The sequence below is a fragment of the Condylura cristata genome, unplaced genomic scaffold (assembly GCF_000260355.1).
Source record: "Condylura cristata isolate star-nosed mole 26May11 unplaced genomic scaffold, ConCri1.0 scaffold00006, whole genome shotgun sequence".
Lineage (NCBI taxonomy): Eukaryota > Metazoa > Chordata > Mammalia > Eulipotyphla > Talpidae > Condylura > Condylura cristata.
In genome coordinates this window covers 43,050,410-43,066,799 of record NW_004567107.1, presented here as the reverse complement: position 1 = coordinate 43,066,799, position 16,390 = coordinate 43,050,410, and the positions used below count along the sequence as shown (strand labels likewise).

The following is a 16,390-nucleotide window of genomic DNA, read 5'->3' as shown; positions in this document are numbered from 1 at the left end:
ATATATATATTCAATCATACAAGAGCTGGATGTAGGCCAGAAGGTGTGAGAAATTCACCAGAGGCAGAGTGGGGAGCAGAACAGGTAGATGTACTAAAACACATTGCTGAGGGAAGCAGCTGGCAAGGCAGGAGAGATCTGCTGCAACATATGGGTTATCTCCTGTGCCAGGAATCGAACTCAGGTTGCAGTGGCTGGTGATAGCTTAATAGCACTGTTTCTTTAATCCCTGTGCCACCAGGGAGGCCCTGAATATATTATTTTCTTAAGCCAGCATCAAAAACTTTTAATTCCTTTGCAATCAAACAAATCCAGTTTGGAAATCTTCTAACTCTTTTGCACTTTCATATCTATGTAAAATATCCTAAAGAAGTTATGTAACTTATTTCCCTCCATCTGAAATGTCTCACAAATAGAAACTTTTATTTCTAAAGCTAAGGTTATAAATGATCAAAACTTCCAATCAACCATCTCCTACATAGTTAGCCCTTTTTCATCCTCTAAGTCTTAGCTCAAGCATCATCAAATCCAAGAAACTTTTCTAGACCACTATGACTATATTAGGTTCTCCTTTAATTTATACTTCATAAAAATAATTTATTAACAAGATTTTACTTATTTAAAAAAAACTACTACCACCCATTTACTTATTTAAAAAAAAACTACTACCACCCTTCTACCTTTTGTTTTTCCCTACTCTCCAAATTCATTATTTTCAAATTATTTTACATATAGATTTTTTTTTACTATGCTATATGCTCTTGAGGTACTATCACATATGATAGTGGAAAGGGTTTGCTACTGCTTATCTCTCTTTAATTCTACATTCAGTAGAATTGGTAGTGGGCAGAATATTTATATACCACAGCTATCAGCAAAGACTACAAACAAATCAATCTCTTTTTTCTCTAAGACCTAGTTCTTAAATATTTACCAGCATAATACTACTGTTTCCTTTCCGCATTCTGCCATAAGCCCCTTGAAGAACTCTTTTTTTTTTGTGCTCAAGCAGGCAGAGTTGCTAAAGAAAATCATTTGATGGATTTCATTATAAATTCATAATCACCAATTTTAAATATGTTTTCATCACTACCACTCTTTTACAACATTTTTCTGTTCAACTATTTTCCCCAAGTCCCACAACCATTTCAAACCTCTAAGTTACTCAAGGACCCACTACATTCCTTCTTAACTTCAGTAGATTATTTCATCTCCATTTTAGAGGGGGAAAAAAGCTTTTCTAAGCAAAACTCCCTCATATTCTCCTAGCAGATCTTCTTTATCAACACTGATTCTCATCTCTTTGATGCCTAATTGTAACAGGGTGGTCCCTAGGAGAAGGGGAAGTTCATGGTGCCCCTCTCTCCCTGACTTGTAACATAATCACTACAAATGATGTATAAACCTGCTGTTTAAAGCCAATTCTCTGAACTATACTTACCTACACCATCTTATTTCTCCTAATATATATATATCAGACAATGAATGTAATAATAAACTGAACAGGGGAATTCTTTCATAATGTATATATAAATCAATTCATCATGAAGTACACAAATTTTGTATGTAATTGTACATCAATAAAAAAAAAATCTCCTGAAGATGCAAATTAAAACCACAATGAGATACCACCTCACACCAGTGAGAATGGCACATCTTAAAACAACCAGCAACAACAAATGTTGGCTAGGATGTGGAGAAAAAGGAACTCTCCTGCACTGCTGGTGGGATGCAAACTAGTATAACCACTACGGAAAACTGGAGGTTCCTCAAGCTGTTAAAATGGAGCTTCCATATGACCCAGCAATCCCACTCTTAGGTATCTACCCAAAAGACACAAAAACACTGATTCAAAAAGATATCTGCACCCCCATGTTTATTGCTGCCTTATATACAATTGGAAAGACATGGAAACAGCCCAAATACCCAAAAGTGGATGACTGGATTAAAAAGATGTGGTACATATACACAAAGGAATACTACTCAGCAACCAAAAAAAATATACACATCTTTTGCAGCAACATGGATGGAGCTGGAGACTATCATGCTTAGTGAAATAACTCAGAAAGAAAAGGAAAAATACTGAATGGTTTCACTCATAGCAGGAGTATAACGGATCAGGTGAGAAAATAATAATAATAATGAACATCTATATACCAGAGACATTTTATGGGGGTGAAATGGGGAATGGGATCAAAAACAGCGGGGGGAGGGAAATGCACTGGACTATGGTGATGGCACATGGGTGATGTGGTGATTGGAAGCCCACAGGGATTACAACTAAGATGGGAAAATGCACACAATGATGTAAAAATAAACTTATATTATTTTTTTTTAAATCCCTGAAACACTTATAAAAGTTCATTTTTTATAGACTTAGCCCTATACTTACTAAATCCAAATTCTTGGGTTACATCCCAAGAATCTTCAATTTTAACAGGCACCTTAGACGATACTAATGCATGTGAAGTATATACCACTACTTGAGAAATACTGGTGCAGTATTATTTATAAATATGATCTGAAGATCTGATAGCATAAATTATGCCTCCAGGTTATATTATATATTATTATAAGATATAGTAATATCTTCATTCCTCTGAACTAACCTAGCCTTTTCAGTATAATGAAATGAAAGTACTGAACAGGTAAGATATTTTTGTAGTATTCTCAATATTTCTCTTACTTAAAAGACAGAAAAAGGTACATGATGACATGTACGCTGTATGACAAATATAAAAGTTGCTAAGAGTGAATCCTAACGTGTTCACTAAAGGGAATTTTTTTATTTCATTCTCTTTTTTGTATGAAATGATAAATTTACTGTGGTAACCATTTTATAATATACATAAGTCAAATCATATTGTACATTTTAAACTTGCACAATGATATGTCAATTATCTCTCAATAGAAAACCTAAAAACAAAAATAATTTCTTTTATGCCACAAAATATATGTTGTACATAAACAAGAAAGTTACACATATGACTTTTGATTATTATAAAACAAAGATATTAGAAATACAAATACATTATTTAAACACCAACTCTTCACATTTATATATATGAATTTGCATGAGAAAAATACCTGATAGAATTATAGATGTCCAGTGGGGTTTGATCCTTTTCTTTGGCTATCCTCATCATATCTAACACTGCCATGCCCAGACATTCTTCCTGAGTTTCATGAGTCACAGGTACTTTTATCCATCCATGCACAAAATCATGCCGCCACTTAATGAAAAAAAAAATTTACAAGTTAACAGCACTTGAATTTGATTATCACATTTTAATCTACTATTATATTTTATCACATAATTTCCAGAACATATGTATTTAACAGGAAATACCTCTCCCCCAATTATCAATCACTTTGTCATAAAACCTCAGCAAAAGTCTTCTTGAAACTGGAAACTGATTTAAATTATGTTACCAATCATAGGGTACATATGATCTCGACTTATTTCACTGTTTATATCTTCAAATTATACGTGTGCATCAAAATTATCTAAATTAATATAGACTTTAATTAAACATTTACTGAGTTCCAAAAATGTTCAAAGTATTTTAATAAGGACTATGCAGCAATATAATATCTTAGCCCTCTATGAAACTGTAGTAAGGAAGTTAACAGGAAAGCTAAGTACGTAAACAAAAGCTGTAATACCAGATACTGCACAGGAAATGCCACACAATAGATGCTTCATGTATATGAAGGAAGTTGAGATCATATAAAGCTGGGACAATGAGGCAAAGTTTTCATGGAAAATTCCAATTTTTATATGGTCTTTGAAGATGAAGACATTTTTGATGGACATAAAACAGGGTAAAGAAATAGAAGAAAGGGCACAAAAACAAAACACAAGGCATGTTCAGAGATGCCAACTAGTTTGGTTAGGGCAGACAAGTTATGTAACAGGAATAGGGTGAATTAAAACTTGGAAAACTAAGTTGGGCTCAGACTGTCAAGTCAGTTACCACCGAGTGATTTGATCCTAGAGGCAACAAAAAAGCATTTTCTTGTAGCTTCAAGTTTCTTCGTGTCTTTTTCAATTGGTAGTAACAGTATTGACAGAAAAGCTTTGAGAAAACAGTGCATGCAAGAAGACACTGTAACTGGCTATTGTAAATGGTCTGGGTATGATAAAGTTAGAATAAGGATTTGAAGGAAAAAAAACAAAAAATAGAAAAAATGACAACTACATATATATAAAGAAAAGAAGAAAGCTGAAGCTTCAAAATTTTGGTATTAATTATTCAGAGATATGGATAAAGTGAGATGAACAAGAATGGGAGAAAGGCAAGGATAGATATAAAAAGAATCCCAATAAAGACAATATCAAAGATATCAACAACTTTAATTTTTTATGAGAGTCATAATAACAGCCAACATTCAAATATTTAACTAAGGTTTTAAACTGGATAAGAGAAATAAACCTTCTGTTATATTTTATTTTGAATATATATTTAAGTATTTATATTTTATGCTGATGATTGCAAGAATATTGTTAAAATGTTCATACTTCACAGTGATGGCTGACCAGGGCTTCCTGACCTATACAGGCTTCTGCTATACAGGGGATGGCCAGTCCTGGTGTCCTAGTGAGTCCCAGAATCCAGCAAAGGTACCAAGTTTCCAGAGCCCTGAAGACAAGAGGTAACATCCCCAAATATGAACTCATCTTTAACTCTACCTTCATTGGCTAAAAAGCTGCCAAGAATAAACCACATCTCCTGATACCTGGCAAACAAATGCAGTACTACCTCACAAATCAATTACTTCTCTCAAGTTGCTACAATATTTGTGGGGAGATACTTTGAGAATAAGTTAAGGAGAGCTATAAGCAACTTCTATGACACAAGAGAATGTGGAAATGGTTCACGCAGGAGTGGCTGCTGAGGCTACTAGGAAGCTGAAGAAAATAGAAGAAATGCTTAAAGAGTGAGAAGAAACAGGCTGGCTGTGATAATTCCATCTCCAGAAAACAGCAACAATAATTCAGAGGAGTATATGTAAGGAAATAGATGTTGAGAGCCTAGATCACAAGCCCAGAGAGTTGGCTGCAGCACACATCTATTCCCTGGGCAAGTGTGTGCTGTTCTCACTTGCCTCCCAGATATCCTGAACAACTAAAAGACCCAAGAAAGAGAAAAACAAAAACAAAACTCTAGAAGAGTTCTACACAAAATAAAAAGAAACTTTTTTCCAAAGAAGAGCTAATTGGTATTGATCTAAACAAACAACTAACAGTGGAAGTCTTTCCAAGAAGAAGAAACTTTTCCCAAAGAGAAACCAGTTAATTATCAGGAAGAGGCAGGAAACAAGGTTGCCTCAAGAAAAAGAGGAATTTCTCTTCTAAGGAGAAACATTTCAGCAGTGAAATGTTCGGAAGCTGCTAGCAGCAAAGATAGCAGTTACAAGAAAGAGAATATTTCAAAAAACTACCCCAGGAAGATTAGAATGGGTATTCCCCTGTATGGGATAACCCTAAGGTGATATTTTCCAACCCATCTCCTATGCCCCATTAAAAACAAAAATTCACTCAGGTAAAATAATGTTCATATTGCTCATAGTGACCTACAGTTTTGAAGCAATCCCTACAACAAGTTTCAGTGGCATTTTTATAAAAGAAATAGAGACAATTTTAACACCTGTATGGAACCACAATATATCTTGAAAGCCAAACCTAGAACAAAGACGCCTAATTCCTGATTTCAAACTATATTAAGCTAGAGTAATTAAAGCAGTATGGTAGTAGCATTTAAACAGGCACAGAGATCAATAAAGGAGAAAAGAGTGCCCAGAAACAAATTCATCTATATGTGGTAAATTACACTACAAAAGTAAATTTACAATAAAGGAGTCAAGAATAGATGCCATTGGAAAGGACATTTTCTCCAATAAATGGTATTGAGGGAAAGGTCAGCTACATACATGCAAAAGAAGGAACCTAGATGACTATTTTACATCAAACACAAATCTAAAATTAGCATAAATTAAGACTGGAACATAAAAAATGAAACCATAAAATCCCTAGAAGAAAAGATAATCAGTAAGCTCCTTACAGTGGTTTTGGTGATGATTCTTTTTTTTTTCCTGATGCCAAAACCAAAAATGAACAAGTGAAACTATATCAAACTACAAAGCATCTGCTCAGTGATGAAAAACATTAAAAAAAATTAAAAGGGGGTCCTCCCTGGTGGCGCAGCGGGTTAAAGCACTGCACTGAGAAGCTGAAGCCACTTCCGCATGAGTTCGATTCCCGCCTACCCTGGAGGTGACCACATGGCGAGGCAGACCTCTCCTGACCCGCCCGCTGCTCCCCTCAGCAGTGTACTTCATTGATCTGCCTGTTCTGCTCCCCACTCTGTCTCTGGTGAAGCCTCTCACCACCCCTGCTCCTCTGGCCTGTACCCCAGTTCTGTATGAATAAATAATAAATCTTAAAAAAAAAAAATTAAAAGGTAACCTGCTGAAATGGAGACATATTTGTGAATCACATATGTGTGAATCATATATCTGATAATGGGTTAATTTTTAAAATATAAAAAATCTCATATAACTCGTTAGCAAAAAAAAAAATCCAACTAAAAAAATGAGCAGATGACCCAAATACACAGATTCCAAGAAGACATACAAATGGCCAATCAGTATATGAAAAGATACATGTTCAGCATCACTAATCATCAAAGGGGGAGGGGGTAGAGGAGGGAGAGAGGGAGGGAGAGAGAGAGAGCGATGTTGTCTAGGATGTGAAGAAATGGGAACCCTCATGCACTGTTGCTAAAAAAGTAAACTGCTGCAGTCATGGAAAGAGTAAGGAAGTTCCTCAGAATTCTACTACTGGATATTTATTTATCTGAAGGAAAATGAAAACAGTAACTCAAAAGAGATATAGGCACTTTCAACAAATGAGCTGAACAACTACAAATGAATAAAGTTGAATCCTTACATAATACCACACATAAAATTAAAGCAAAGCTTATATGGAAAGCTAAAGCTATAAAACACTTCTATGAAAAAATACGGGGAAAGCTCCATTGATAAGAGGATTTGGCAATTTCTTGATTATAACATTAAAATCACAGTTAACAAAAGGAAAAAATAGAGAAATGGTACTACAACAAAGTTAAAAATTGTGTGCCTCGGAGACCATAATCAACAGAAATAAAAGGCAACTTACAGAGTGGCAGAAATATTTTCAAATCATATAGCTAAGAAGGGGTTAATGTACAGAATATAGAGAAAACTCTTAGAAATCAACAACAATCCCCCCCCCAAAAAAAAAAAAAAAAAACGGGCAAAGTGGTCCTCCCTGATGGCACAGCGGGTTAAAGCACAGCACTGAGAAGCTAAAGCTACTTCCGCATGAGTTCAATTCCCGCCTGCCCTGGAGGTGACCACATGGTGTGGCAGACCTCTCCTGACCCGCCCGCTGCTCCCCTCAGCAGTGTACTTTGTAGATCTGCCTGTTCTGCTCCCCACTCTGTCTCTGGTGAAGCCTCTCACCACCCCTGAACCTCTGGTCTGTACCCCAGGTCTGTATGAACAAATAAATAAATCTTTAAAAAAAAAAAATGGGCAAAGAACTTATTATAATAGAAATTCACTAAATGGGGCCTTCCCAGTGGTGCAGGGTTTGGAGTCAATGCTATCAAGCTATAGGCAACCACTGCTGGAAGAATTCAATCCCTCTCAGAGAGCTGAACCACACAACAAGATATACCTCTCCTGTCTTGCCTACTGCTTCCCTCAGGAGTGTATTTCAGTGGATCCACCTATTCTGCTACCCAGTCTATCTGGTGAATCCGCTCACCAACCTCCTGCAACTCTGGCCTACGTCCCAGTTCCTATATGGATAAATAAAAATAAATCTTAAAAAAATACATTAAAGATGATATACAAATGATGAAGATGCTTATCATCACTAATTATTGAGAAACGCACAGTGAGATACAAATGCATACTATTACTATTTTAAAAAAAAAGCACTGAAAAGTGCTAATGAGGATGTGGAGAAACTGGAATCCCTGTGTACTACCATAGGAACACAAAATGGTGCCAATGTTAAACAGTGTGGCAGTTTCTTAAAAATATTGAAATAGAATTACTATATGCTCCAATTAATTCCACTTTTGGATATATAGCCAAAGAAACTGAAGATTCTTAAAAATCTATTCGTTTACCCAGATCATTGCAACTTTATTCACAAGAGCCAAAAGATGGAAGCAATTCAAATATTCATCATCTTATGAATGGATTTTTTAAATATCATATATACAGTAGAAAGTTATTCACTTCTTTCATAGAGACACAAAGTAGAATGGTGACTGCCAGAAGTCAGGAGGAGAGGGGTGAGGGGAGTTCTGTTTAACTGGTATAATGTTTCAGCTGGGAAGATGAAAAGTGCTCTGGAGATTAATGGTGTAATGATAGCACATGCCATTACCTGTCCACCTAACCATAGTTAAAACTGTAAATTTTATTAAGAATATTTTACCACAAAAAATGTTAGTTGTTCTCATACCCCAATAATGAAAGTCTTCAATATGGTGTTCACAAACAAACTACCTCTCCTAGATATCTTGGAAATGAGAATCATATGAGTTCCTATATATTAGAAAATCTGATTTAAAACTTCTAACATAATGCCTTGGAGATACAAGAACATATCTTTGCCCAAAAGCACATCTTTTCTTTAGTCTTCTACTTAGCATCTTACAGCAAAACATATGAATGCATTATAAGAAATTATAAGTAAGCAAAATGTTCAAATATACAACAAAAAGTTAACATGACAGTATTAATTAACAAATAACTGGAACACAGCTTTCAAACTAATTATCAATATCCAGCTAAACCTCCTATGAAAATCTACATAAATGATCACAGCTCACTTTTTTTTGCAGTTACTCACTTTTTTTTCCATTCTGTATGCATTATTTAAGCCTGAAATTGTTTATATATATATATATATATATATATATATATATTGCTTCTCTAAAGAAATTTTACTGTTTTATATTCTAACCAAGTATGTCTACATGAATCTCTGTTTTAAAAGTCTATGGTCCTCCCTGGTGGAGCAATAGGTTAAAGCTCAGCATGTCAAGCTAACCACATTGGCTTTTGTGCTGAGTTCCATCCCTTGCCCAGGAGGTGACCCATGTGGCACAGCAGACCTCTCCTGAGCTGCTCTCCACTCTGTCTCTGATGAATCCTCTCACTGCCCCTGCATCCCTGGCCTGTACCCCAGTTCTGTAGGCATAAATAATCTTTTAAAAAATAATAAAAAAATTAACTTAAAAAAAAGTTGGTTGAAACTTTGTGAAATCTTAAAACAAATCATATAAACTACTAAAATACAAAATTCAAAAGGGACAATTCAAGGAATCTTTACAAAATTTATCAATAAACAATGGAATTAAAATTAGTAACAAAGATTCAACTTCAGCAGCTATCTGCACCTACTACACAAGACAGAACATCAACTTTCCATCTATGAGGAATTTCCTAATTACAAGATAGACTACACACTAGATAGACTAACACATTTACAAATAATATAATCATACCTGAGCAAAAAGGTAAGACATGACAAAGTCATCAAGAAGAGGAGCTTCAGCACCTCGAGATACTCCATGCCGATAGGTTCTGTTGCTGCCATTACAATACCAGTAAGGAAAGTAAAATCTACAAGACAATTAGACCTTCAGTCAGAATCTAAATATTTCAAATATAGGGATATAGGGCCCTCCCTGGTGGTGTAAGGTGCTAAAGCACAGCACTATGAAGCTATCAGCAGCCACTGCAGCATGAGTTTAATCCCTGGCTAGGGAGGTGACCCCATGGTAGGGCAGACCTATCCTGTCTCATCCACTGTTCCTCTCAGTATTTCAATAGATCTGTTTGTTCTGTTCCCCACTCTGTCTCTGGTGAATCCTCTTAACCCCTGCACCTCTGGACTACATCCCATTCCTTCTATGCAGAACAAATAACTTTTTTAAAAAGATATATTTATTTGTGCATACAGAACTGGGGTACAGGCCAGAGGTGCAGGAATGATGAGAGGATTCACACTGCTGAGGGGAGCAGCGGGCAGGTCAGTAGAGGTCTGCCACGCCATGTGAGTCACCTTCAGGGCAGGCGGGATCGAACTCATGCTGAAGTGGCTTTAGCTTCTTAGTGCTGTGCTTTAACCTGCTGCACCACCAGGGAGGGCCCAGAATAAATAGATTTTTAAAAAAAAAAATGTTAACCTAGTAGCAGCAGTAGATGACTCTGAAAATGCTAATCTGGTATAAAATCAGACAACTACTTCTTTTAGAAAATGAAAGCTGACAGAAATTTTGTCTGTCAAAAAAAATTTTTAATTCTATATTGATTTCTTAATTTATAATTTTACTAAGCTACAATTCATATACTGTAAAGTTCACCTATTTAAATAATACAATTTAATGTTTTTTGAGTATGTTCACAGTACTGTACAAATATTACCACAACAGAATTATATTTTTACCACCCCCAAAAGAAATTCTATATACATTTGTCTTTACACAATCACCCCTCTTAACTCCCCAAACCTCTGTTACTTCTAACTCTATAAACTCTATGACCATTCTGGTCATTTTAAATACATGGAATCATGTAATATGTAGTCTTTCTACCATCTTTCACACAGCATAAGATTTTGCCCATCAGTAGGTCATTTAACTGGGGAAACTACCTTATTCTGTAGAGTACACTGTGCCTGGTTGATTCATCTATATGGAAGACATGGTTGGGTGGATACCACATCCTTTCTGCTTCACTCATTAAAGCAAACATACTATGATACACAGGTGTGATTCCTAGGAAAGAAACAGAAAAGGAAATGATTACAGACAATTAAAAGTACATTTATATAACTTCTATAATCTATAATGGAGCTGAAGTAACAACTTTTTTCTTTTTTAAAATGAAGTAATAACTCTTAAAAGAAGCACAAAATACAGTAGCAGTTGAAATATTTTGTTTCAACAACACAACTGAATTCTTAGTATCTATTCTTTCTATATGAATTCTTAATATCTATTTTTTAAAATATGACTGTTAGATCCCTTTCAAGCAGATTTATTTATTTATTTATTTATGTATTCATTCATTCATTCATTCATTCATTCATTCATTCATACAGAACTAGGGTACAGCCAGAGGTGCAGGGGCGGTGAGAGGCTTCACCAGAGACAGAATTGGGAGCAGAATAGGCCGACTGACAAAGTACACTGCTGAGGGGCACCAGGTGGGTCAGGACAGGTCTGCAGTGCCATGTGGGTCACATCCAGGGCGGGGGTCAAATTCATGCTGAAGTGGCTTTAGCTCCTTAGTGCTGTGCTTTAACCCGCTGCACCACCAGGGAGAGCCCTCAAGCAGATTTTTTTAAAGATTTTATCCATTTTTTTGCTTTTCCTCTACAGAAGGTTGATTTGAATTTGCATATGTGTGTTTTTATTGATACTAAAGGTGTCAACTCTAAATCACTTTTAAAAGAACAAATAAAACAGCAATACTTGTAAATGTCAAATCTCGTACAACATGGTAGCTTATGTCCTTCATACGATATAAAATTGCAATAGGAAAATTTTAATGTCACCTTAAAGTGCCAGGGTATAGGATTATTTTCAAAGATAATAGAGGAAGCACATTCAGAACATTGAAAGCCACTGAACTAAAATGCATATAGAACACTTACTAGACACACTATATGAGTTTTATAACAGAAAATGTCCATATATCAAGATGTGTTGATGTCTCAAATGTAAAAGCATGTATGTCCTTGGAACTAAAAAGGTTAGAAACTGAATTAAAATTTAGTATCTTTATAGCAACAGTGTGTGACTAAAATACTTTTCTGTTGTTCACCTGCAGATACAAAATGTACCTTAAAAAAGCATAATGGGTTAAAGCACAGCACTATGAAGCTATTATAACCACTACAGCATGAGTTCAATCCCGGCCAGGGAGGAAGGTGACCCACATGGCATGGCAGACTTCTCTTGTCTCACCTGCTGCTCTCAACAGTATATTTCAGTACATTTGCCTGTTCTGCTCCCCACTGTGTCTCTGATAAATCTTCTCATCCCCTACAACTCTGGCCTGTACCCCAATTCTAATATGCATAAATAAATAATTTATTTTTAAGAAGCATAAAGGGACTTACTACATAGTAGATATGTTAATGTGACATCAGTTTTATCTTGTTAAGCTGAATTCAACATTATTGGTTACCAGCTTCCACTGAAGACAGATCTGTGAATTTTTCTTAACCAATAAATAAAGATGTATCTTGACTAGGGAAGCAAATAGCTAGTCTTTTCCTTTTCTCTGCTTAGTGCACTTAGCATGAATTTCTATAGACATGCTTCAAGGCTTCAGAATTCTTCTAAACAAAATTCTATATATATTTTTGCCAATAAAGTACATTTTGTAAGAAAAACAATATATTTGCCATTTTTCCATTTATTTCTGGATAAAAGTGAACCTTGATCATTATTCAACAGAGTAAATACATAAATGTCCCAGTAGCATTCAAGAGAATTGTTATGCTCCTAGGGGTGGAGAGAGCTCCTGGTACAAATAAGAATTAGCAATGAATGGAAATGTACCTACAGGGGTAGAGACCTGTGACAGAAGAGTGCAGGAAAGGGGATGGAAGAATCTACTCACCCTCCCAAGTCCTCTACTCTGACTGCAATCTGAATGACAATGTAGGGTACTACTCAATATCATTTGCCTGTTTTACAAAGAGGTGAAAATGCTAACAGCTGATCCTCCCAACTACATCAAGGTCTTTGCCAATGAGAAGGCCCTCACAGACTTGCAAGTGACCATCCTCCTGAGGAGACCCCATACCTAAGAGGTTTGTTCAGCAGGACATTCCTATTGTGGAAGGACTTTCCTGCCTTCCCACCCAAGGGCTACTTTCTGACCATGATCTGCTAGGCCAACAATGAAATCTATTCAACATGTCCAAAAAGAACTGGTTCATCTTCTAATTCCTTTCCTTGCTATGATCACTCATAGCAGAAAAGGTAAAGGAACTCTCTCTAGGCTCCTTTTTATACTGGCACTAATTCCACTAATGAGTGACCCATCCAAATGACCCAATCAACTCACAAACACAAACATTCAATCTATAGCACCAGCCCAAGTTAGATTTATCTTAAATTTTACTCTAATTAGATTCTATTTCTGTGCATGCAAAAAAAATATCTATCACTCATATAAACACCTTTTAAAAACTCAACAAAATAAATTATACATTTACAATATACTAAGCAGCAAAATTAAAGAAATGACCTATTCATAAAAAAATTGTTTTTTAATACTTACCACAAGCTTTAGAAGCAGCAACACAAATTTCTTCAGCAACATACTCCCCCGTTGGGAACTTCAGGTAATCTCCTTCAGCCTTCCCAAGAGAGTGATAGAGATAGACCTGTAGGACTGGATCTATTTGCTTCATAGAATTAGCATTTCCAGGAATATCACCATTCTGATGTAAGGGAGATGCTGATGTTCCTTCCATTTCTGTCATTGTAAGGCAAGCCATTCAGTCCTTTTCAAAACATTTGCCTGCAAGAGCAAGTCAAATTACAAAGGGAAGCAATATAGATCAGGAATCTTTCTCTCTTTTTAAAAAAGATTTATTTATTTATGCATACAATGCCAGAGGTGGAGGGGAGGATGAGAGGATTCACCAGAGACAGAGTGAGGAGCAAAACAGGCAGATCCACTCAAATACACTGCTGAGGGGAGCAGTGGGCTAAGACATGAGAGTTCCATCAAGCTATATGGCTTATCTTCCAGGCTGGGATCGAACTCCTGCTGTAGTAGCAGAGATTCATTCACAGGCTTCACTTTAACCCCTTGCACCATCAGGGAGGCCCCAGAATAGACAGAATCTTGCCATATTTGGTCAATAAATTTTCTTCTTCTATCTCTTTTCTCATATCTTATATACATTAAAGCCTTAATTTTATTTTATTTGTTTTTTAAATTTCTCTCTGTGTGTCTGTTTTGTGTCTTATCCTGTATTCTTAAGCATATGGGGAAGGACTCATTAACCAGGTCATCCCCAGTCCCTTAAGTTTGACCAGTGGATAACAGCATATGCAGCAGAGTACAAGAATGGGGAGAGACTGAAATACCTTATTTTACATCCTGCCATTCACTGACTTTAAAACAACTATGGAGTCAAAAATCTGTTCTCTTTAAATTTAAAGCTTTGAAGTTAGTATACAGAAAAGCATAGGAGTTTCCTACCAGCCACAGTAAACTCAAAATATCTCTGATATTATCAGCCCAATTTATTGATAAGAATTTGTTAACAGCAAGGTCATAATCCTCATAAGACAAAATTTAAAGTTCAATTTCTATACTTTTCTTATTCAAAAAAATTCCTAATAATTCTAATTTTTTTTATTTTTTTCCTACTAATTAAATTTTTTTCAATAGTAAACTTAGATTGAGAATTCTTATTTTTTCATAGGTCCAATGAACAATTTAGAAGCTGTCCATTGAAGCAACTCAGCCAAATAGTAAGCATTCTTTATTCTTTACCCAAAGATCCAGAAGTTCACTGCTAGTATAAAACACAAGAAAAAGACTCAATACACGTTAACAGTTTTCAGCTAAGTTTTGGATCTCTTAATGCATAACTATAACCTAAGAGGGATATGTTTTCGGAGCTGGGACATGTTTTGTTTTACAGACTAACTCTCAAGATGCATGAACATGTTTTACAGTTAGTGGGTACTAATCTATTCCAGTCCACAACCAACTAATCCTGATATGAGAGACCCATTTTTGAGGTGGCAAGTGCTCTAATATATTTTATTTTATTTTTTCTAGTATATTTTAAACATCTGACCCATGCCCATCAAAATTTACAAGATTTCCATAGCAATAGCTGTTATCTCAGTGCATATTCCCTTGTTATAACGCAGGAAAGGGAGTATAGAGATTGTAATCCTTTCCTAAAAACTAGGGGGAAAGGCAAAAATCCTGGAACTCAAATTTTCTACCCATGAAATTGAACAGAACAGCAACCTCAAAGTGAAAAAGAGCTAGTCACCCAAATTGCCAGCTGGAAAGTCAAGTAGGAAAATAAAATGGGAGAAATAAAACTTGAAGGTTAGACCAACATTAAGGAGCCAAATATTTAAAGCAAAAGAGTCACCCAATACCCAATACCTTCCCTTTATTTTCTCAGCAAGTTTAATTAAATTTTGAGAAAAATGGCAAAAATCTCATCACTCCTTGTCTCTGTACCTCATGGATTAGGAAGTCAGACTTGTTAAAAATTCTTTTTAGTCATCTCTTGTTAAACATCCATGATCTCTTCATGACAGCTTTCAGAATCAAGGAGGGTCCAGTCTATAAAGTTTCTCCTGGCTGGCTGACCAAACTGTCAGAGAGCAAAGGAAATGACTCTGTAGCCCTTTTGGTTCTTCTAGGCTCTCCTGGGGAAGTCAGAATTCAGAAGGGCCCAGAGAAAAAAATTGGAGGGCAACAGATAAAGAAGCAGAAATTAAAACTGATAAAATATAGAAGAAAATACTTGCAGTCTATGAAAATCTTGAATCTAATCAATCCTATAAAATACCAATTTACAAAAAATGTAGACAACAAAGGGGCACATTAATTATACCACAAGGATGTAATCAGTAAAATCTAGGTTATAGGAAACCATAACCAGCCCATTTAAAACAGTAAAAAGGCAAGAGATACGGGAAACATGGACTATATAAAGCTGCAATGTGTGGATCTCCCCTGGGTCCTACAATAAAAAAAACTAAAAAAAAAAAAAAAAAAACCATTTATGGTATCAGATAATTAAAGATGTGATTATTTACTAGTAGCTTGAGATATTACAGAATTGTGAATTTTTAATTGTGAATAAAAGTTCTTATTTTTTTGGAAATACATAGTGAAATACTACTGGAAGAAATGATACCCAAAAATACTTCTATGTAACACAGGAATACCTATAGTTTCTAAGGGCTACTGAAGGGGGAATTAATACATGAGAGTTTATTATATGAGTATATCTACATTTGTACATTCAAAATTCTTCATAACCAAAATGCTTTTTTAAAGAATATCTGTGACATTTTATCTATTGTTTCTCAATAAGAGGGTTTCAGGCTATTTAATTAGAAAATACTAAGAAATGAAGCCTCAGATTTATTTTGTATTGTATAATTCACTTCTCACTAACCTTTAAAAGCAAAGATCTTCCATAAGATAAACTCAAAATGTTTTTCTTTTAAAGATATGGATCTCGGGCCCTCCCTGGTGGCGCAGTGGGTTAAAGCACAGCACTAAGAATCTAAAGCCACTTCCACAT

At 35.5% G+C, this 16,390-nt stretch overlaps 1 protein-coding gene across 2 annotated transcripts in view; it reads right to left on the bottom strand.

Moving 5' to 3' along the window:
- JAK2 (Janus kinase 2) overlaps window positions 1-16,390 on the bottom strand; it is a 65,864-nt gene that overhangs the window by 32,180 nt on the left and 17,294 nt on the right. For both annotated transcript variants that reach the window (XM_012721581.1, XM_004677643.2), the window contains exons 2-5: window positions 13,372-13,614; window positions 10,727-10,850; window positions 9,576-9,693; window positions 3,088-3,233 (exon numbers count right to left, since the gene is read on the bottom strand). In XM_012721581.1, coding sequence (XP_012577035.1) covers window positions 3,088-3,233; window positions 9,576-9,693; window positions 10,727-10,850; window positions 13,372-13,591 — 608 coding nt within the window. In that variant the 5' untranslated portion in view covers window positions 13,592-13,614. The remainder of the gene's footprint in view (window positions 1-3,087; window positions 3,234-9,575; window positions 9,694-10,726; window positions 10,851-13,371; window positions 13,615-16,390) is intronic.